The sequence below is a fragment of the Drosophila teissieri genome, chromosome 3R, assembly GCF_016746235.2.
Source record: "Drosophila teissieri strain GT53w chromosome 3R, Prin_Dtei_1.1, whole genome shotgun sequence".
Classification (NCBI taxonomy): domain Eukaryota; kingdom Metazoa; phylum Arthropoda; class Insecta; order Diptera; family Drosophilidae; genus Drosophila; species Drosophila teissieri.
In genome coordinates this window covers 31,074,988-31,098,434 of record NC_053032.1, presented here as the reverse complement: position 1 = coordinate 31,098,434, position 23,447 = coordinate 31,074,988, and the positions used below count along the sequence as shown (strand labels likewise).

The 23,447-nt window shown below is 44.6% G+C and overlaps 2 protein-coding genes across 8 annotated transcripts; one reads left to right on the top strand and one right to left on the bottom strand.

The window, feature by feature from the left end:
• Nucleotides 1-580: 580 nt before the first annotated feature.
• Nucleotides 581-11,726, bottom strand: LOC122620898 (transcription factor SOX-8). Its single transcript, XM_043798573.1, has 3 exons — nucleotides 11,338-11,726; nucleotides 3,337-3,483; nucleotides 581-2,505 (listed from the first exon to the last, which is right to left on the bottom strand). The coding sequence occupies exons 1-3, from the start codon at nucleotides 11,535-11,537 to the stop codon at nucleotides 1,233-1,235; spliced, it is 1,620 nt and encodes a 539-aa protein (XP_043654508.1). The 5' UTR covers nucleotides 11,538-11,726; the 3' UTR covers nucleotides 581-1,232.
• A 4,428-nt stretch (nucleotides 11,727-16,154) lies between these two features.
• On the top strand, nucleotides 16,155-22,537 carry LOC122619998 (discs overgrown protein kinase). Of its 7 annotated transcripts, none has more exons than XM_043797253.1 (4): nucleotides 16,155-16,280; nucleotides 16,895-16,983; nucleotides 18,794-18,882; nucleotides 19,589-22,537. In XM_043797253.1, exon 4 carries the CDS (start codon nucleotides 19,657-19,659, stop codon nucleotides 20,977-20,979), a length of 1,323 nt encoding a protein of 440 aa, XP_043653188.1. In that variant the 5' UTR covers nucleotides 16,155-16,280; nucleotides 16,895-16,983; nucleotides 18,794-18,882; nucleotides 19,589-19,656; the 3' UTR covers nucleotides 20,980-22,537. The 7 variants fall into 7 exon arrangements, with proteins under 7 accessions (XP_043653188.1, XP_043653186.1, XP_043653192.1 ...); XM_043797251.1 differs by having other exon boundaries at nucleotides 18,779-18,882; XM_043797254.1 differs by having other exon boundaries at nucleotides 16,239-16,287; nucleotides 18,779-18,882.
• The last annotated feature ends 910 nt before the right edge of the window (nucleotides 22,538-23,447 follow it).

The window sequence follows — 23,447 nt, the reverse complement described above, 5'->3', positions numbered from 1 at the left end:
AACTTGTTACAGCCGCAAATTGAACTTAAGCTTCCAAATTTGAATAAATAAACTAAATGCCGTGCTAAATAAAAAAAGTTCAAAAGAAGACGGCAAATAAATAAAAACTGCGTTGCCCATGCGAAGCTGAGTGTGGTTTTCATTTTGTCTCAAATTGTTTTGCTTAGCAAAAAACGTGAAAAAATGGGAAAAAATGAGAAAAAAAGGTGAAAAACCCGTTTGGTAGGCGGGTGTTAATTTCACAGGAATTTTTTTGGTTTTGGTTTTACAACGCTTACAGGTGCCACACACAGCCCAGGTGTAAATATGATCTGCGGAGTGTGGGAAACTGTCATAGCCACGCCCAATTCATTGGATTGCCACCAGCCTCGGGCCATTTGGAATTGGCCCTGTTGCGAGGGAAATCTGGTATGCCGGTCTTGATTTCCATTTACCCACTGAGAATGCACACCAATGTGATTCGCTCACCTTTCACAGGCCCATTTCGGCGCCTTTAAACCCAAAGAAGCTTTAATTCGAACCGCTGATGCAAAAGATACTTTAAGTAATGTGCTTATATATTTTCTTAACATTGCTCGTACATTTTCGTATACTATCTGCCAATTCTAAACATTACGTTCTTACAAATATGAATTACAACTACTAGTTTATATTGCTCCAATTGGCTATGAACTCGTTATTTCTGCCACTCCCTGCTGCATTTCCATTTAGATTGTTTAGCCATGGCTCTTTCTTCGATTCCTGGAAGTGGCATTGCGTATTGATGGGAAAAGGAATAATGCAGCCATAAACGAAAATCGCAGCGATTAGCTCAAATTGCAGGGAATCTCCAAAAAGGACCCTCGAGCCAGCAGCACACACACACATGCACACACGGACTTGGCACAGACAATAAACCAATAAACGAAAGCCATCTAAGTGACCCATAAAGAGGGGCGGAAACGGAAGTGCAGGGGGCAGGTGCACGGAGAGAAATGGGGTGCAACCCTTACTTTTACATTCGTATGCGCCACTTTTTTATTTCAACTTAATTTACAACAACGTGGGAAATAAATATTTTAATAATATTCGGCAGGCTGGCGTACCAATTTAGATAAAAGGAATGCGGTTTTCCCAAATTAGTTACAACTAATGTGCTAGGAATGACATTTGAAAGACATTTGCATTTTAGGAATATCGAAGCCCACTCTCTTTCTTGCTGTGCACGACAACAAATGTGCAAATGAAGTAGCTTAGGGATTGACATAAGTGTAAGTGCCCCACAGATGATGCTGCGATGGGTTCTGGTGCTGCTGCTGTTGCTGCTGTTGGTGCTGCTCCTGCTGCTGCGACTGCAGCTCCTGTTGCGGTGCGGGGTCACCCAGGGTGGGGGTCAGGGAGCTGGAGCCGTTGGCATACGGCTGCTGGGCACCGAAGCTGGGGACCTGACTGCCGGAGGAGGCGGCCGCCGGGGAGTAGCCCAAGTGCTCGTAGTAGTCCGCCACCGGCTGCTGCGAACTGGCACTGGAGCAGGCCGAGGATAGCGAGGCGGAGGAGTTCAAAGGCGGCGAGTGGTGCAGCGGGTGGTGCAGTGGGTGGTGCAGCGAATGATGGTGCGGATGATGCGGATGGTGGTGCTGCGTCATGGGCAGCATTTGATCCATGAGATACTGGTCAATTTCCTTGGGATCGATGTCGGCGGCAGCTGGCTTGTAATTTAAGGCTTCACTGGCCTGTGACGCCTGCTGCGGCTGCTCCTCGCCGACGAAGTGGCCTCCGCTGTTGGCGTAGGCGTAGCCGGGGTAGCTCACCCGACTGCCCTCGTAGCCACCATACCCACTGATGTTCTCCAGGAAGTCCATTTCCTGACCCGCTCCTCCATCTCCTCCTGCTCCTGCTCCACCCTGCACTCCAACGCCCGCCGCTTGCCCCTGGTAGTTGACCTCGCCCAGGGCCACATACTCCCTGCCAGCCTCGAGCAGAACTCCGTAATCATGGCCAGCACTGCCCACCGGCTCACTTAGTTGCCTTAGCAAGAGACTGGGATTATTTGCTGCCGCTGCCTTGGCACTCGAGGGGGCGGCATTGTAGGGCGTGGCTGGGGGCGTCAGCGAGGACAGTGAACTGGCCGTGGAGCAGGGCGAGTCCAGGCCCGCTTCGATGAGGCCCTGCTCCATCAGACTGGCCGCACAGGCACTGTTCAGGGACTTCATAAAGGCCTCATTACTGAACACATCCGCGGAGCTGGAGCCCACACTGGAATGGGCCATGGACGGCGAGGCAGCTGCATTTGATTTTCCAGCTCGCCTCTGGCCACTGGCATTGCTGCTCCTTGGCTTGCCGGAGCTACCCGTGGTGGCCATCTCTGCACCCGGAGACTCCCCCTCCCCGCCCTGCTGGCTCGGCATCACCCGCGCCTTCTTGCGCCGCGGCTGGTACTTGTAGTCCGGATGCTCCTGCTTGTGGGTCATGCGCAGCTTCTCGGCGAACTCCATGAAGGGCTTCTTGTCGCTATCCTTGAGGTTTCTGCAAGTGTAGGAATAGTATTTATAAATGTCGTGAATCACTGGATTCTTAAAAGCAATCTGCCGCAGATCTCAGCTGCGTGATTTATGCCAAAAGGCGATCTGCGACTCAGCGGCGTCGTTTGCATATATTGTTTGTAATAAAATATTGTGCGGTTCGAAATTAAAATTTCACAGTTCAGCGCCTGGGGCGACCGGCGATAAGAAGTGGAGTCTTCGGCTGATAAGCAGATCGAAGCATCCGCCCCAACTAATTGCGAATGGAGCTGCACCAATTTGTTGGGCCCATAAATAAAGCCTGTTTAATTAACTGTCACTGCGACGCTCTGAATTCTGGAGCCTAATAATAGATGCGACATTTCCTTGGACTCAAGTGAGCTCCATGGAAATATGAGGTAGGAAAAGTGACTTTCTCTGGGAGATGTCCAGCAGGTGAACCTAATATATTTATCTTGGCTTCCTGGATACTAGCTGTTCATCTGACTTTATTTGCTGGGCTGCAGTTGGCTGTGCTCTGAGTAACTGATTCCTTCTTTCTGACAGCACAAGCCGCCTGCTGATGCAATTCCCTGTCTCGACGGAAAGCCCTTAACCAAACTTGGGGGATTTTCCAACCCCCTTAACCCCCTGCACCCCCCCGGGGGATGGCTGCTTTGTCTGGCCGAGAAGTGGGGCTTATAAAAGACACTTTTCAAGTGGTGCATGCCCCAGCGTTTACGCAGCCAGATACGTGCCTCAGTTTCGCTTCTTCTCCACTCCAAAGTGGTGTATATATAGCATAGTATAGCGCAGTATAGAATAGTGTAGTGGGTATCGAATAGCCAGTACTTACTTCCACAGCTTGCCCAGCGATTTGCTCAGCTCCGAGTTCTGCAGATGCGGATACTGTTTGGACATCACCCTGCGGGCTGCCTGGGCCCAGACCATGAAGGCGTTCATGGGCCGCTTGATGTGCTCCTTTTTGCGGTCCGTGGGCGCCCTGCAATTGAAATGGAAGTAGAGAGAGAGTGAATAGAGGTCGGTCAGAAATGCAGTGACTTGTTGGCCGGGTAAACAAGTTTCATTAATTGCTAAAAGACGTCGCAGACCGAAAAACGGCACAACAACGCATAATGTCAAACTGAAATTTGCAATTAAAACTTTTATTTGCCACGGCAAATAGCAAATAGAAATGGTAGAGAAATGCCATCAAGGCCGGCAGCAGAGTAGACCAGGAGGGGAAAGTTCAAGAGTGCAGTCAAAAATGTATTTTTGAGTCCACAAAAATGGCAGCGGGCAGTGCAAAAGTGAAGTGCAAACAAAAGCAATCAGCAAAATCGTGCAAAATGCGAGAGAAGTGGGCTTTCGGTGGGCCAAAATCTATTTCAGCCAGGCCAAAAAGCATGGGGAATCCTCTAAGTGGTTGCCTCAACTCTTGACTTTGCATAAAGTGTACAACGATTTCAGCTCCACTTGTCTCTGGCCAAACCTCCCAATAAATCCATTGACAGAGCGACACAAGCTCGTCCAAATAAAACCAACGGGCGTATGAGTTATCTCTTCTACGAACAGCGTGGTGTTCACATGTGCAAAATACATATTTTTCCAGGAAACCTAAGCCTGTTTCTGCCTAATTCCAATATATTTCAATAGCTAGTAAGAAATGAAGTCTTGTTCTGTCTAATTCCAATCTATTTCTCTACATACTTGCCTGGCTAGTGGGAAATGAAGTCTTGTTTTCGAATACAAAAGTGTAACAACCTGTTTCTACATATTTTCGGCACTGATACAAAAGGACACCCCTCTCTAACTCGAACTCTAGCACACACATTGTTCTTATCTATGCATTCATTTTTATTTAGCATGTCGAGCAGCGAGGAGGACAGAGATTCAGAGATTCGCAGATTCAATCAAAGAGATAGGCGTTCCGGGGGGCGGAACTCTGTGGCAGAGTGCCCACCTTTTTGGGGAGCCTTCTATATTGAATTATTTATCCTAAGTAAACATGATCAGGGCAGGGATTTGTTAGGTAAATCCTTCAATTCAGTCGGGTGTGCCAGTGCCTTTGTGGCAGTGAGTTCATTCGATATGCCTGACTGCATCCTGTGCCCGGCCGGAAAATGGCAGAATCTGTTTTCAATCAGTGCAAATCAGTAAGCAGGTGTTTTCAGCGCAGCCATTGATTAGCTTAGAAAAAACCCATATATATTACCATTCTCAGTCCAGTTTTGAGTTTCCGTTGTTAGCCGCCTTGTGCCTGGGCTTAATTACAAGTTCGGCCGAGCTTATTAAGCGATTTAAAACGCGACCGGAGGCCAAAGGGACATCGTCTTGGGGTTTGTTATCTGCCTTTTGGTATCGTCGGCGTCACGACCCCTCAGTGCTCCTCCCCACTCTTCCCAGCATCCCAAGAATATATAGCCAAAGCCAAGCTCCCCCGGATTCAAAAGTATCTGCGCGCATATATACGAGTATATGTATCTGCAGCTCTCACGCTTGACAGCACGCTAATCAGAATCAAGTGATGTTCGTTCTGCTGCACTCGGTGCTGGGACTTGGGAGGTGCTGCGCTGTTCCCAGGCCTGCACTGAGCGAAATGGGAATACTTGGAATATCTGTCAAGAGAGGTTTATATATTTCATTTTCCTGTCACAAGTATCTGAATTTTGTTGAATTTCTTCGCGTGCAGCGTCGAAACCCCCAGAGATATATGCACAGCATTTCCCCGGGGCACTTGGCAACTCAAGCACGTTTTCATTATTTGCTGCTGTTGTTGCATTCGGAGATGCGCAAATCTCATTAAGTGATATCTTCAAGTGGCCGTTAGCTCATGGGCAAATATGAGAAATGAGCGGCGACTGCGAGGAATTTTGAATTTGCAGCTTTCCATTTTTCGCATATGCCAAAGATACAAGATACAGAGACGCAAAGATGCGAAGATACACTTCGGCTTTTGTTGCGCCTCTTTTATCAGCAATGGGCCATTTGCCGCTTTTGTTATTAAATTTTACTGTGGCGGGGGCGGGGTGCATCCCAAATATTTACGGCCTTAACACGAAGCTGTAAACACGGCATGAAAACTCCCATTTTCGTATCCATTTCCATTTCCATGCCCATTTTCATTTCCAATTTGTAAGCGCATGTCAAAAACTGGGGACAAATGCGCCTAATTAGCGGCGGAGACGTCTCAGCGATTTTCACAAGTTCACAAATATGAAGTGTATCTAGCAGATACAGCGCGTGTAAACAAATTGCAGCCGCCGCAGCTCGTTGTTAGTTTTTTGTTGTATCTCCAGTATTTTCGTTTTTATTTCTTATTTGCTTAGGCAGTGCCCACATTTTCCCACGCAGCCGCCGCTTTTACGACACTTTTGTCAAACAAATTTAAAATGCATCCAACGGATGCAGTTGCCTGTTTGCCCTGCGGTCGCTTGGCCTTTCTTCTTTTATGTTCCGCCCCCTCTTTTCTGGCCCCCGAAGTTCGTCCGAAAAGGTGGTCAAACACCCAGCGCACTGATAAGGTGATAAGGTGCTGGAACTGCCCCTTTATTCACAATCAGGGGATCTGCTACCGTGAGACTGACACTTGGGTACTTACTGGCTCAGACTTTGTGGCCAGCTGCGGAAAATTACAGGAAATAATGGGATAATACGCCAAATTATTATTTATCATAATAATAGGATCCATTGTCAGATCACATATGTTAATCAGAGAGCAAACATTACATTTTAATCCAGTACTTGGCCACTGAGGTTGATATATATACTTAATATCAAATGATATGATACATTTTCTTAACTCTTAACATATTTCCTTTTCTTTTCATTTTCAATTCAGCTAACTAATGCTTTATATAGTTTTTGGACATTTTAGCCAGCTTAGCTGTCCTGCTTAGTTTTGCGCAGTGCTTTTGGCCAACTTTTTGTGCGGCTCTGGTGGCAAGGAAAACATCTCGTTATTGGCTTCTACTTAGGTCAGGGATCAATGGGAATGGCTGGACTTATTGGAAACCCATCGGAGTGCGAGTGCCATCGAAGCAGCCACACATGGCGACCTCTTGAGCAGAGCGGCCTTTTTGAGCTTTCCCTTTCGATTTAAGCCGCCTCTTGGCCACTTCATCTCGATCCCATTGTCTGTTATCATTTCATTTGGCCACGTCCTCATCCATTTCCACTTCCACCAGCAGCACCACTCTCATTTTCATTTCATTTTCCTGCTTTTTTCAATTTCCAAGTCAATTTATTTTTACAGCGCACTGTGCCGCACTCGAGCAAAGTGACAGAGAGTTCGGCCGATTCCCCTGCACCGCTGGCCGGCAAGGAGCAGCTGAGTAGGCGTGAAAGGACCCAGGGAACGGGGGGCGTGGCAGCTGGGAGCGGCAACGCGATGAAGAGCGACAGTTTAAGTGGCGTGGAGCAACGAGCTCAGCTTTATCCCGGTTTTGGTGGCTATTTTTTTATTTTTTGCTATTTGCCGCCTGATTGGTGGGTGGTTGCAGCTACAATCAATGCTGTAGCATGTCAGCTGCGTATATGCGAGTATGTCCCTGACATCTGATGATTGTCACAGTGCTGAAGTGGCCCCAATCAAGTACTCGCGAGTAGGCACTACCCAACAAGGATTTATGATCTAATATTATTATTTAATATATCAAGTGTTGCTATGTTAATTGTTAGATTTATTCATGCCATTCTAAGCCAGCGAATGGAATGACTCACTTCCAATCGCCAAGCAGCCGCTAAAGAGTAGTTAAATATTTTCGAATTCAGCCCCTCGATTCGTGGGAATATGCATGATTCACCCAAATGCAAAGCAAGTCAACATCGAGTATTATTTATTGCTTTCCGCCCCGCAATGTTTGCCTGCTTTCTAGAGTAGCGCCGCCTTTTCGGAATCTCACAAATATGAAAAGTTTGCTTCGAATTTCCACACCTATTTTCCCGCTGGCGATTTTCCGCCCGGCACGGGAAATCCGGCAGACTTCGGCATTCGAGGAATAATCGCGTGGGTGCTCCCGCCATGAAAACTGCGGCCACAGGATTCTCACACACTGAGATGTGGAAAGGATGCAGGACGGGAACGGGTACGAGGATTCGAAACGGAATGGCTGCTGAGCCATTGAACCCTTTTTGAAAGGCATATCGTGGGGATTTGCGCCGAAATGTGCGAGTACTTGGGCTAAAAGCTTATGGCCGGATCAAACGCGCCTTCAATTTTATGCGCAAATGTTGTTCAATATTTGGCCAAATACCCCGAGCTTAGCAGAGCACAGGCAGTTTGCTCAGTATTGTGATACCCTCGATATGCAGGATTTTAAAGTGCAACAGAAGTCTTGTGCTTTGTTAGAAATATTAAATACTTTATTTTATATATAATATGCTCAATCAAAGTAGTTGCCTTGTTTCTAAAAGCATAAAATCATTACAAGAAATAGCGGACAGATACCGCGTTGAAATAGCAGATACTTCCCTTCAGTTTCGAGCCAACGACAAACATCATGAGATGGCAAACTCTTAAGCTCATCAAATCGATGTTCCACTTCATTTCCGACCCTAAGGACCCCCTTCCCTTTTGGCCAGACTGCGCGGCCTTAATCGCGGAATCCTTTGAGCCTCGCTGGCTTTGGCTCACATCGTGAGCACCACCAACTTGGCTCACTTGCACTTTAGTGGCTGGCAACTTTTTCGGCCATTGTCGCGCTCACCTGGCCATAAAACTGGGAAACTCGCCCGCAGGAAGAGGACAACACCTCGGGGAGATGAGCTGGCGGTGTTTTGTAAATTCCGGCTGCAACAAAAAGTATGCAAAACGAGGGAGTCTAGGCTGGAAACTTTTGACCAGCAGTTGTGGTTATGGGCCAGCAACAAAAACAACAGCACGGCCATCAGCAGCAACAAAATCAATATTTGCCTTGTAAGCCGCACGTGTATCTGTTCTTCTTGTTGCCGCTGCACAAACTTTTACCGGCCACCAAAAGCTGAGGTTGCTGCTCTTGGGGCGGATTTTTCGGGCTCTGCAGGGGGCGGTGTTCTGCCAACATATGAGGGGGGGGGTTTCCACCAACACGAGGCGGAGCAACAGCTACAAACATGTTTGCCGCTCCCATCGGCAGCACCAACTGTGGAACCAGCACTACTGCCTGCGAAAGGGTTAACTTCTACACCTTCTACGCTCGAGGTATAATGCCTTTTACTTGCATGACAACCAAGAAGCCCATGTTTACGCTGCACTTCTTCATTCTGCGGTCTTCCAGAATAAGTAACTTCTCTCCTCTTCAGTGGATCAATAACTCTGTGGATCTGGCCCACTGTGCCCCCATTTGGGTGGCTTGGGCACGGAGCTTTCACCATGGGGAAGTGTTTGGTTAGGCTGCCCGAGATGACTTGTTGGGGCCATGTAAATTGACTCGTCGCAGCGCCGAAAGTAGAACTATCCGATGGATGGCTTATGACTTAGGGGCTGGGAACAGGGAGACTCCAACTCTGGCTATGGATCTTCCCACCTGGCCGAGGGGTGCTCCATGGGTGAGTGATAACACCTCGGGCCGGACACGCAGATAAGCAATGAAATATTTATAGCGTCGCCAAAGTCCTACCCGAAGTTGCGGCTCCTCACAGTTGCTCCTCCTTGGCAGTAGAGTAGGGCCCCATATCTAATCGAGCCAAGTAAATAGAGCAGGGCGCACAAGAAGGGGTTCCGTTCCGCACACGGTGTCTGTATTATTTAATAACAAACCCCAGTCCACCCAAAAGCAGACGGATATACGTGTATATATGGGTTTATATCGAGCTGCGACGATCGCCCGACTATTCAAGTGGCTCCTCTGCACGTTGTGGCTGCTCTTAAGTAACAGTTTTTCCAGTGAATCATGCGAAATTAATTTAACCAAATCAAACAGCAAATCAAACAGCATTACAATGCTTGCAAAAGGAAGTCACATGTTACATATGCTCAATACTTCCTATGTTGCCCTATATCGTTTGAGATGCATTGTAACTAAATGGCAGAATTATAAATAAAATAAAAGGAAACTTTTTCAGCTAAATACCAGTGCTTTGTACTCCCACCTCCGCCCAACAAAATTCCTAGCAGAAAGTAAAGCAATTTGAAATCAATTTCCGCTGTCAATCAGGACAAACAGCGAGGCAATTAAACGTGTCTCCCACACAACGCTTACAGCACATTTTCAGCATTTAAGAGATTTAATTTTTAAGGTGACAGGGATACGTGGTGGTAATCCGGTGAAGTGAGCGGGGACTTGGAGGCAAACGATGTGCATTTAAGCGATTTTAAGTGGAAATAAACAAGGCTCATAAAGCGCAAGGTAAACAATTTGCCGAGAGTTGGGGGATAGTGAGTGCAGGAGGGCTCCAAGTGGGTGGATCACTGGAGTGGAGGAGTGGTGGGGAATGAAGACCCCCACCCCCACCACCAACAACGTGGATAGATAAAGGAAAGGAAAGGAAAGGAATGGAAAGGAAAGGAAATGGCGCTCATATCCTTGTGCAAACACACACGTGCTCTTGACAGCGCTTTCTGCGCATTTCGCAACGAGGGGGCCACTGCGCCCAAGGATGTTTGTCCCTGGACAGCTGAGAATCAGCTCCACTCGGCTGCACTGGGGGAAACCGACACGGAATCGTAAATCAATACTAACTACCTGTTTTCCTCGAGTTTCTCAAGGAGAAACCTGTGCTGTTTATGTGCACCAGCGAGTTAAAATTCATCAGCATCAAACTAGACAATAAATAAGCACTCAAGCCATATCAAATATGTTACTAGACGGTAAGCTTGCTAGCAATTTATTTATTTTTCCAGTGTAATCCCAGCCCAGTGATAAGCGACGCGGAGAACAAAGCGACTGCAGGCGGCTGACAAACTCAGATAAGACTGGAGCCCTGCTTAAAGACCGGAGGTGGAAGCCGGGCATTTGCTAATTGCCGCTCAAACAGACAGCCAGAGCTACCGAGGATCTGGGATCTGGTTTCTGGGATCAGGTATGGGGATCTGGAGTCCGCGGGATCTGAGAGATCAGCCGCTGCTGGCACCCGTCTTTCCCACGACCTGGAGCCACTGCCAGTAATCCGAAGTACGAAATACGGAACCAAGTGTCAGCTCCCCGGTGCGCTTGAGTTGAGATCTGCTGGGGTTTGCAGCCCCAAGAACCCCATCTCCAACTCCACCTCCACCTCCACCTTGTTAGCAGTTAGCGTCTTAACGCTAAAAACATATTTATTCGCTTTTTATGCCTGAATTGATTTGTCGTCGTCGTCTTCATCTCGAGCATTTTGTTCCACTCTGCACGGCGCATTTATTGCGGCCTGTATTTCGTAGCTTTGTATCTTAGTATCTGTGTATCTTTGTATCTGGTGGCTTGTTATTGCCTCTTCCTATTATTTCTGCCTTTGGCCAATTTGTTGTTGCCGTGCTTTGTTTGTCTAATATGTGTGAATGTGTAAATTCATTTATATTTACATAAATGCCGCCGGATTCCTGCCCCACCAAGCATTGTGCTTTCCTTTCCTTTCCTTGCCTTTCCCTTTGCGGTTCGCCAAGTTTGTTTATCCAGTTAAATAAAAGAAAACCCACCTATACAAGTGTGTGCATATGTGCCTGGAAATTGTGTTAATCAGCGAACTCATCGAAGGCTGGTTAGTCATTCGCGGCTTAACGGCGGCTTCGGCTCCATTGAGGACTCAATTTGCTCATCGCAATACTGTTCTTGAGCCGATGCATTAACCTGAGTTTGGTTATCTGTATAACTTGATGGCATTTGATAACACGTCTCTTGATTAACGAATTATCAACACCCTTTTAATCTCAATATGGCAGACATAAATCACAGGAACTTACTTGGCTGAGGCCTGGACCAGATTCCAGTCGTAACCCTCGAGGACCTTCATCACCGCCGTGGTGATGCGCTCGTCCTCCTTGCGGCCACCTTGTCCTTGAGCCTTCTTCTGCTCGGCTTTCAGGGCATAGTTGGCCAACACCAGGGTTTCCACCGGCTTCGCCCGATCCTTCGAGCAAGTGGAGCTGGCACTTTCACTCATTTTCGACGGCACTTGAGTAAAACTACCGTATTGAACAAAATCATCCGCTGTGCACAAAACTCTATGTGTCACTCACTATCACGATTGGTTCTTGCAGCTGCTTGGCGCCCACGCAGAACTCGGGAATTTGGAATGGGGCTTACGAGTGCTACGAGTGCTACGACTGAGTGTTACGGATGGCAGAGACGCGACGAGGTTGACGGACTAACTGCGACTGATCTTGGGGATCGCTGGTTTGGTTCCCCAAGACGAGCTCGGCACTCGTCGGATTTCGAGGCGATCGTGGCGATAAGCTGAGGACGGTGGTTGGTTGGCTGTCTCTTGGGGGTGGTGGGGATAGAGGGAGGGGGCAGTGGAGGGGGAAGGGGCAGCAGTACGCGGCGGGGGCGAACATAAAAATCGCGGCGGTACGCGTGTAAATATTAACATGTTCATGTGAAATTAGTTGGCCCCAGAGCGGAATCGAAAATGGGGCGGGGGTGACGACTGTCGCCGAGCAACTAGTGGGAATGCACAAACGGCAGGGTTCGACTTTTAGGTACCCAGTATGCGGAATTTATAAGGAAGCAGGAAAAACAAAAACAGAAATTACAGTGAGTGTATCTCTCGAATAAGTTCAAATTAGCTTTAAATTATAATATTAATAACTAGTTATATTGCAGAATTGATTAAGTAAAACACAATAATTTTAAAATAATTATCTCCAATTGTAGCACGAATACAACATACCCACTATATCCAAAACTACAGGGTATCTGAAAGAGATGGCAAAGAGCTGGCAAAGCAGGGAGACATAAATCGAAATGGAAACAGAAACAGAAATTAGTAACACTTTACAGCCACATGTGGATTTATGACACCTCGAAGACTTCGGGCCAAGAAGGGGTGGACTCTCGGGATCGTTAGAAACCTGCCACTTGTTGCAGCTGTATTTGGAGACCCAACGGGGAGGGGAAGGGGAAAAGGGTGGGGAGGGATTGATCCTGAATGAGTACACACGCCGAGGAGCAACGATTGGTAATGAGAAGTCGATAAGATCATTAGGGATTTAAGGGTTAACTGAGGTGAATGGAGATAATGCGCGGGAGTGGGGGTGGGAAATGATCGATGGGTTTTCAGGGTGGACAGAACTTGAGGTAGGAGAACTATTTACCAGAAACTATTAGTACATTACATCAAAGCCTTGTAATAATTATAATAATAACAAATGGAAATGATTAATTTCCACTGCCTGTTATAATAATTATAGATTCTTACCAACTGTGACCCACTTCTTTGGCACTTTGGATTGGAAATACTTTTTGATAGATAGATAGATTTGGTCTCCATCTGCGACTCACCTGGTGAAATGTAAATGCTGTACCATTTCATCGATCGAACGCCTGATAAGTCCACATAGAAGCCAAGATCAGGTGAACTGGTAAGATCTTTTCATAACCACTTTGTACTAGATTATACTTTATGCTCCACACGATTCGATTCGATTCGATCCAAGCCAAAATCGTAAAAATGCGAAGAAAACAGAAAACAGAAAACACCCTCGAAAAAGAGAAATGAGATAATCGGGCAACGGAGAGCTATTCATTCCACGATCGTAAAACAGCGAAGAAGTGTAGTTTGGTTACGCTTTTGTTTACCAGCTGGTTTCGACTGGAAGTTATGGTAGGACCCCCAACTATCTAAATAATTTTTGGGGCTTTTTTACATCTTTATAATTTTTACAGCTCAATTAACTTTTTTTTCAAACGCCGCCGGCCAGGCAGACAAATCGAAGTATCAAAATTAAACAATAAAACGGAGAAATGCATAAACGAAATCATAAATACCTAGGCCGTTTCGGATGTTTTATGCCAAGTGGGGAGATGAAATCGAACCTGAAAAACTCAAAACTCAAAACTGAAAAAGCAGCGCCCGTTTTTTACTCTTTTTGGAAGTGTCATAAAAGGCATCAAAATGAAAATTATACGATACTCCATAAAAAGTAGAATGAAATACACAAAACGCTCGCCACTTCGAAGGCAGTTCGCTGAACTGCAGCGGCTGGAAAATTGATTCGCGTCTAGGAAATTTAATGGCCGACCATCTAACAATTTCCCCCGTTCCCCCCCGCGTTCATTTTCTTTTTTTTTTCATTTTCTGGAGCGGCAAACTTCAAAGCGCGCCAACTTGTTGATAAACAAGTCGCTGCAAAAAAGCTACAAAAAATATTATGAATTAATTAAAAATATTTGCGCTGTATAGGAAAAAAATCAGCGCGGACAAATTAATTTTTTGCCCCCACTTCTTGTGTTTCATAATCAAACTGGAGCAGAAAGGTCGAAATGCAACTGAATGCGCTAGTGGGCGGCGGGCGGGGGGCGTGGCGGCGGATGCGACGACCGCTTGACAATTTGCGACTTGCCATGAAATCGCATTATTTGATCTAAGCCGCCGACGAGCAAAAAGCGAAACACAAAAATCCTCAAGCCGCCTGCTAAACGAAACCAAATGGCGCTTTTTCCACTGCTGCGTTAGAAGGAGCAGCCGAGGGGCGTGCAGCAAAGGGGGCGGGGCAGTGGGGCCCCCAGATATGCGACATGTGTTGCGGAAATATTTAGTAAGCACAATATTGGAAGCAACGACGGGCAGTCAGGAAATGTGCAAAAGTACAAAAGGACACTGAGCAAAATCAGAATTTAAATTGAATTTAATTTACAGTATATACTGGCTATATATTACTAATCAGTAGCAGAGAAGTTTAGTCTGTTGTCAGCTATTTATTTTTATACAAAACATTAATGAAAAGCATATATCCAAAGCGTACATATGTATATTTTACAATAAATTTAATTGGTCTCCCTTATTTCTTGCAGTGTGTTTCATTATGGTTTGACGAGATCATTTACATACACGCGTCTGCTCGGCTTTTACTGCTTCGCACCTACAAATGGGGCTTACTTTTTTCGTATTTGTTTGCTGGCGGTTGACCATCGGTCGAAGTAACGACGATTTTCATTCGTCGGCGATCGCGAGGGTTTGAATGTGTGCGTGGCAGCGATATGGCTTGAGTTGGTGTGTGAGAGCGGTTAGGCGAGTGGTTTTTCTTGTTTTATTGTTGTATCTTCAATTGCCTCGTTCGATTGCTTTGTTTTCTCTTTTTCCCAGCCAATTGGAAACGATCTTGAACAATAAATAGAAAATGGAGATTTCTGTAGCTGCAAACAAAAGTGCAATTAAGCTGAGCGCAATGGGAAATAAAATATCGTAGGTAATTGCGATTGAGGTGATTTATTTTGCCTACATTTCATTTTAAATTGCCAGTTGCAATACCAAGTCGTTACACTCTTTTCCCCCCTTTTTTGTTATCAATTTCGAGTGATTGCTTATCTACCCTACCCCCACTTGAAAATGAAACACACCTTGGCACATACTCCCAAAAAAATAAAAACCCACACTTTTTCACATATGCATACATAACTGGCTCTGCTTCCTTTTTTATGTCACCGTTTTCTTGGGTTACACAGCCGGAAAATGCACGAAATGGGGAAAATGGGTGGAGAGTGGGGAAAGCGGGGAAAACAGGGGGGCGGAGTAATGGAATTCACACGTGTTTTGCTTTATTAGTATTGCAGCAATAAAAGTATTCGTTTCAGGTATTTCGATGCCTCAGTGGAACATCAAAATTGGCATGCTACCTATAACTGCGAAACATGCCAAGGAAAATCCATTTTCAATTTCTATTCACATTTGAATATGGAGCAAATGTCTTTAAAAAAGGATTTACAACTTTCCTTAAAAACATTTCAGTCAAAGACACAACTTGTATATAAATATGCAAAAATCATAAATTCCTAATCAAGTATTAGTATCCTTAAACAATGTCCTTATTTTGCTGATTATTTTTTTGTATTCTCCTTAAAAATAAAATTAGACATATGGGTCTTTTCTTTGAAAATATATTCCAAAAACTTTAAATATTTACAATTTAATTTTTGAAAACAGGCGCCCCCTTTTGTTTTTAGCGCCACCTATTAATTATATTCGCTTCGGTATCCGCTAGGTGGCGCACATTAAAAGTATATTCATTAGCATATGTACAGTGCTGCCTGATCTCACTATGCAAGTGTAGTGTGCCCATATTACGAAAACAGCGTTGGCAATTTAGCTATGTCATTTCTAGACTTTCTAAATTTGAAATTCTGTCTAGCTGGCGCAAAGATATAAAATGGGTTTTAATCAATTTATTTTTAATTTACCTGATACATTCTCTGAATGTGGTACTTAGAACATTGTTTTGGGCCGATTTTGGGAACAAGTCATTATACGTGTTAAACGGTTGACAATTGTTTTTATTATAATGACTACGTATATCATTATTATTTTGTTAAAGCCTTGGTCCTATATAATTGAAAACGTATTACTTAATATTATGTGGTTGCATATGGAACCTACAAGGTACCTTTAAAGTTGTGCTGCCCCCACGAATATCATCGCATGTGAGACTACCAATTAACTGCGAATGTATACATCCATTGACATTATAATTTCAAAGCATAATAGTTAAGTGCAAGAATATATGTGCATATTTGGTATTTATTGGCACTGCGATGGTGCGCCGAGGATTAAATACCAGATGGTAATTTTCTTCGTTATCGGCGCGGTCACACTGCTAATATCAAGATGGCGTAAATTTGTAAAAAATCGTCGAAATCTATGTGAAATAGCCAGGAAAATTGAAACGAAAGCGCAGCGTTCATGCAAAACGTAAGTGGTCAGTAGCGTTTCGGATCGAAAGACCCGTTTGCAAGCGGAAAAACGGCGGTTACCACGCGCAGGAAAACTCGAATTTCCCAACAGCATTTCAGTGTCTCATTGAGAGTGCGAGTGTGTGAGTGAGTGCCCTCGTCTTTGTGTTGGTGTGAAAATGCTGAAGCAGGAGGGATAGCAACGTGCTCGCGGTAGAAACCGCGTGAGTGCGAGCGAGATGACTAGTGTGCACGAATCTATTGCCAGGGCAAACGACTCGCATAAGTTTGGTTTTTTTTAATAAGATTCCGAGTTCCGTTTGGTTTCGTTTAATTTTCTCGAGTTGATTTGCAACCCGATGTTAATCAATGCGCCCATAAAAGCCGAGATGAACAGCATAACCGATTTGAAAATGAACGATGAAAATAACTAAAATATGTCAGCAAAGCATTATTATTAAAATTATTGCATAAAATGCGCTTGCGTGTGGCCCCAAATAGTGCGACTGTGTGCGTGTGTTTGTGTGCGATTGTGGCAACTACAACAAAAACAACGTCTGGGCTCTAAAACAAAGAAAATGAAAATTATTGTGGCAGAATCAATCCAATTAAAAAATTCGATTTCGATTTCAGTCGAATTAGAAGAAGAAAAGCAGCGTCGCCAGCAGAGGAAGTAGGCAAAGCGAAATAAGAATCAAGGAAAATAAGGAAAAGAAGCCACGGTAAGTGTGGATTTCGTTCCACTGTACGTTCAAGTTTCCCTTTTCCACCCGCCTTTATCGACTGCTCCTTATCAGACCCGTTATTCGCAGTGCATTTGTGGAGTGCCGTTAGTTTTCGGAGGCCATTAACGTTTGAAAATAAATGCAAGCATACTGTCAAGTTTTCTTGCTTTTTTTGAGGTTTTCCCGTTGATTTGGCAAATGTTTTCTTTTTCATTAGCTCTTCCCTGTTTACTTAGGCTTTTATTTTTAATTTTTGCGGCGCCTGCTGGAACAACTGTTTTTTGTATCTTCTTCGTTCTCTTGTGCGTCTTTTTTGCGGAAGCTTTTCGGCAGCCGCCAACGCAACGTGCAGCTGTTTTGCAATTGTAATCAATTCGTGTTTACCCGCTCGGCCGAGACAACTACTGGATACCCTGGAAAATATTCTGTTACCAATAGGAAAGGCATGAACATTTTCCTGCTTTCCTTCACAGTACACAAATTAAAGATCTTCAATACTAAATTTCCATTTGACTCCTATACAGCGATTTCTTTCTGTGCAGAACATAGAGGCACTAATAAAAAACGGTACATTTCGGTTAAATAAATCAAAGCCAACACGAAAACAACAACAAAGCAGTCAGGTTTTGAGGTTAGAATCGCAGAGTGAGTGATGGAGCGGGGAAACGGTGGAGAGAGGCAGAGAGAGAGAGAGCGATCGAAATGCGTGAGCGGTAAAAGAAAGCGCACAGAATTTCGAAAGAGGGAGAGGAAAGGGGTTATTGAGTGAGAGCCGCCGAAAACAACAATTAAACTAAATTTTTGTGATTTTTGGCCGGCAAGTGAAAACTTTCGGCTTGTTGCTTATTTTTCTCACTTCCAGACGCTTTATCTTCGCTATTTGTTTGTGCTTTCCACCACTGGAAAGTGTCATTTAAGTGGCATTTTCACAGTCGCTGCGTTTTATTTTACTTCTCTCCCTTTTGTCGACGATTGTTTACTCCACGCACACACAACCACACGTCTCTTTTATCTGTTTGTTGTTAATCTCTTCGTTGTCTTTTCCTGATTGCTGATTCACCTCTCCATGTTGCTTGTGTCGTCACGTTAAAATACACTTAAAACAAAAGGGTCTTTTATTTCAACACACATTTAAAAGCAAGCACTGTCGCACATTTGCTTTTTTAATCCTCAAAAAAGTTTTTAACTTCTAATATTTAATTGGCTAAAAATATAACTATTCACGTGATGAATGTGAATATGTAGTACTCTTTCTCTCTCTGCATTTAAATTAATCGTTACTCATCACTTATTGAATCTTTTGTTTTTCCCATTCGTAATCAATAAGCGCAGCCCAATATGAGGACTCTGCGCTCACTCTTAAATATAAATAAACGAGATAGACTTTTACTTTGTGCGAGGTTCGGGTTCTTATCATTTCTGCCCACTGTGCATTTGCATTTCGAATTGCTTTTGGTACGCTTTTCTCTGCTGCTTTTGTGTTGTCAACGTAAGCCAAGCTTACTTCTCTCTCCCTCTCTCTCTCATTTTATTCTTAGCTAACTGTTTTCTATTTTCGATATCGATTGTTGCGTGCGTTGTTTTCATGCCTATGTCCCGCAATCCTTATCACCACAAACAAAATTGAATTATGCAAGTTTTTGGGGCTTGCTTACGCTGCATATTCGGTAAGAACTGAGTATATATAACTCTGATCACGTACACCATCACAAAAGAGACTGAGAAAAGGAGGGAATTTAAATTGCATGGCGCTTAACCAAGTTGAGGATCCAACAAATCTGACCTGACGTAGTATCCCTCATTTCAGAACCCAGCAAAAACAAAGCCATAAGCGACTGCCTTGAAACAAATCGGAACAAGAAGAAGAGAGGAGCTCAGACGAAAGGACAGCGCCAGGTGAGAAAAGTAAAAAGGTGAAAAGTGGAGGAGTGTTGGGAAAGACCCGCGAAGAGCCCCGTTAGCTGTCAAAAGTAGACTGTTAGCCAACTGTACAAAGCAGCCGTGTTGTCGGCCATCACGTGTCACAATCTAGTGTCAGTATAATCAAAAGTATTTTAATATTCATTGTTAAACGAAAGGAACTGGCAAATCAAATGTGGCAGTAGCAATTGCCTTGATAGAAACCCCACGAATTTGTATTTTCGAGTACCGCTAACAAGGCGTTCGCTATTTTGTTATTGCTTACTTCTCTTTTGACTCTTCTATTAATATCACACTTTGCTGTTGTTGGTGGCCAATAGTCGTATTTTCGAGTCACTTGATTCATATTTACTTGTAAAAACCTGTGACGCCTCTGCTATTCTTATAAGTAGTCAAAACAATGCTGACTAAGTATATTTACATTCTGATAGAAGTCAACCATTTGAATGCATCGTAGCAACCTTTCCATATCTTATCGCGATGACAAAGTTACATTCGTACTCTGTGATCTGTGTAGATTTTTGACTTTGTATACTATTTTAAGGGCTACTTATCCGATTCGTTTCGGTCAATCAAATAGTATTATGAGTAAGAAAACCCCACAGCCCCCTTATCGAGTCTATATGTTGGGGGTAGAGCTATTTAAAAAGAAAACTAAAGTTAATATTTTCCACTCCCGCAGAAAGGCAACGCAGATACGAGGAAACTCCACTCTACCACACAGAAACCCACAAATACAGACGTCCAAGAATGGAGCTGCGCGTGGGTAACAAATACCGCCTGGGCCGCAAGATAGGATCGGGATCGTTCGGCGACATCTACCTGGGCACCACGATCAACACTGGTGAGGAGGTGGCCATCAAGCTGGAGTGCATCCGCACCAAGCACCCCCAGCTGCACATCGAGTCGAAGTTCTACAAGACGATGCAGGGCGGCATAGGTATACCCCGCATAATCTGGTGCGGCAGTGAGGGCGACTACAATGTGATGGTGATGGAGCTACTCGGACCCTCGCTGGAGGACCTCTTCAACTTTTGTTCGCGCCGCTTTTCGTTGAAGACGGTTCTGCTGCTGGCGGACCAGATGATCTCCCGCATCGATTACATACACTCGCGGGACTTCATCCATCGCGACATTAAGCCGGACAACTTCCTCATGGGTCTTGGCAAGAAGGGCAACCTGGTGTACATCATTGACTTTGGCCTGGCCAAGAAGTTCCGGGATGCCCGGTCCCTGAAGCACATTCCCTATCGGGAAAACAAGAACCTCACGGGCACTGCCCGCTATGCCTCCATCAACACACATTTGGGCATTGAGCAATCGCGTCGTGACGACCTGGAATCCCTCGGCTATGTCCTCATGTACTTCAATCTGGGAGCCTTGCCCTGGCAGGGCCTAAAGGCAGCCAACAAAAGGCAAAAGTACGAGAGGATCTCGGAGAAGAAGCTGTCCACCTCGATTGTGGTGCTGTGCAAGGGCTTCCCCAGCGAGTTCGTCAACTATCTGAACTTCTGTCGCCAGATGCATTTCGACCAGCGTCCCGATTACTGCCACCTGCGCAAGCTCTTCCGGAACCTGTTCCACCGTTTGGGCTTCACTTATGACTATGTGTTTGACTGGAACCTGCTTAAGTTTGGCGGACCACGGAATCCCCAGGCCATTCAGCAGGCGCAGGACGGAGCGGACGGTCAGGCGGGACATGATGCGGTGGCCGCAGCAGCGGCGGTGGCAGCAGCGGCAGCCGCCTCCTCGCATCAACAGCAGCAGCACAAGGTCAATGCGGCGCTTGGCGGCGGTGGAGGCAGTGCAGCGCAACAGCAACTCCAGGGCGGCCAAACGCTGGCGATGCTGGGCGGCAATGGAGGCGGAAACGGCAGCCAACTGATCGGCGGCAACGGACTCAACATGGACGACTCGATGGCGGCCACCAACTCGTCGAGACCGCCGTACGACACGCCGGAGCGTCGGCCTTCGATACGGATGCGCCAGGGAGGCGGAGGAGGCGGCGGTGGAGTGGGTGTGGGCGGTATGCAGAGTGGCGGAGGGGGCGGTGGCGTGGGGAACGCCAAATAATATTTTATCGTTTAGGTTGCGACGCTGGACACGACACAGTAGACAAACAACAGCAGAACTCAGCAAAACTATACATGTAGAATATATAGTTATATATACCTAATATATATAATACTTGCTTTATATATGCGGTAAAATACGTTGAATGTATCCAAACGGCAGGATGACCAGGTCCCTGCCAGAAACGGAGGACAAGAGCAGTGAGAGAAGAGAGGAGCAGAGCATAGCAAAGCGCAGCGCTTTCCTTCTTTTTTTGTGTAAATTTTCGTTTGTTTTTTGACATTTTGGTTTCTGCTCCCAGATGTTAGAACGTTGGGCGCGCTTATTATTAATTAACTAGCCTATGATTAATTTAATTTATACTATTAGAACATAAACGATTGCAACCTGGCTGCAAGAAACTGCAACAAACCGCACTGTTCAATTGATTTGAGATCCCCGATCCCTGATCCCTGAAGATCGGCCTATAGATCGGTGGTTAATTAAGGGTCCGCGCGTTTGGGAGGAGGGTCAGGACACGCAGGCATTTAATTCTGTTTTGCATTTGACTATTGCTCTTGGCCGGCTCAATTTTTTCTTTGTTAATTTGAAGTCCCAGACCAAATCAAGCAGAACACATTCAGAACCGATCATGAAACAATGAAACACATAATAACTCGATTGTAAGTGTAATATTTGTGTAAAAGAAACAAAGGACACCGCGTTCAGCGAGTGTCCCTAACCCTAGACTATAGGCTCTAGCGATAGCGAATCCAATCCATACAAAAGCATATGCTATACAGCAAAGCACCCACATTGTAACCTAAGTTGATGACGATTTCGGGGCGCAGTTAGGCGATGATAATGATTGCGATGATCAAGTGCAGTAGAGGGGACGTTCTCTAGCTTTAAGCAACGCTCTGACTTATAAGACCCCTCCTATGTTATCTTATGTATCTTTCTGTACCGCCTACTGTCCCCGCATTAATCACCTATATATATATATACTTTCGCTGCCTGTGTTCATATGTATCTTTCCGATTTTTAAACACTAGTGCGCGCATTTCTCAAGCGGTAGGGAAATGGGATGAGGGAGTTAGGAGTTCAAGTTGGGAGTTGGGGCAGCCCTTTTGTTTACGCAACAAAATCATGTAACTAAGATAGAGAGCATATAAATTGCGTTAGACATACACAAAACAAACAATTGCATTAACGTTTCGACTTAACAAAAGAAGTAATGCCCCTTCAGAGGTAAAGTTACACAACGCTAGCTAATAAATTGTAGCTATAATATGAAATTTGTTTATAAGTAATACCAAACCATAAAATAAAAAACGAAAAATGCAAAAAAAAAAAACTTAAATTCTAAATGCGCCAAGAGATAATGGGTAAAAATATGAATATATATATATTAAAATAAACTATATCTTATGAGAACACGTAAACATGTAAAACCCCACAGCGATTGGCTGGCAGTCTAAGAACTAACAAATCAAAGAAACACGAAACACAAAATCGGATCACTGAACGCGGAAGCCACTAAACACTTAAATAAAAGTACATTACGTGATATTTCTTACAAATTGTTTTCTGTTTTCTCAGCTAAGTTTCTTAATCAGTTCGTTTCGTTTCGGTTCGGTTATTTTACTTTCATTTTTGCACAAACTCCATTTTTTGAAGCCTTGCAAAACGACCAACCTTGTAAACACGACCACATAGCGCAGTGAGAAATGGGGGATAAGCCGCGGAAAAGCCCCAAGCCTCCTCCCAAATCCGAATTAACAACCTAGTGAGTGTACATAAGAATAATACCCAAAACCAAATCAACCCTACAAGTATAAACTTAAATATATGTGTGATTTTCCTCCTAGCATACAAGAGTACTAAACCATTAGCATTTTATTGATCGAATCGAAACCGAAATCGAAGCACGACAAACTGAATCATGATTCATAGCGATTATGAGCCACTCACTCGAAATAGTGATTGATGGTGATGGAGATGGAGAACTAAACGATCTTGTGTGAGCAGTCCATTGAGCATAAGCGAAATAGAGAAACTAACAAATTGAAGAACATAGCAATTTCGAAAGTTTTGTATAATTAAAAGTATATGTATATTGAGAATAGAATTTTGAACTAATAACTAATTGTACTTGGATCGAGATCAAGTTCGAGTTCGAGTGTATCATGGGCATTGGGCGATATGAGAGAAAATCATTAAAAATAAAAAATAAACCACCACAGTGATATGGAATACAAATTAACCAAACCAAAACAAAAATAACAAACGAAATCGAAACAAAAGAAAAGAAATGAAAACATCGGTTCATGAAACATTTAAGAAGTACGTTGGATCGGAATTCGACGGATGTATCGATAAGTGCACGGCCACATTTATGTAATTAGCAAGTATTTCGAATTAAACCGAACATGGAATATGTATGTGTGAACAGAATAAAACCAGCCACTAAATAAGCCACACCATTC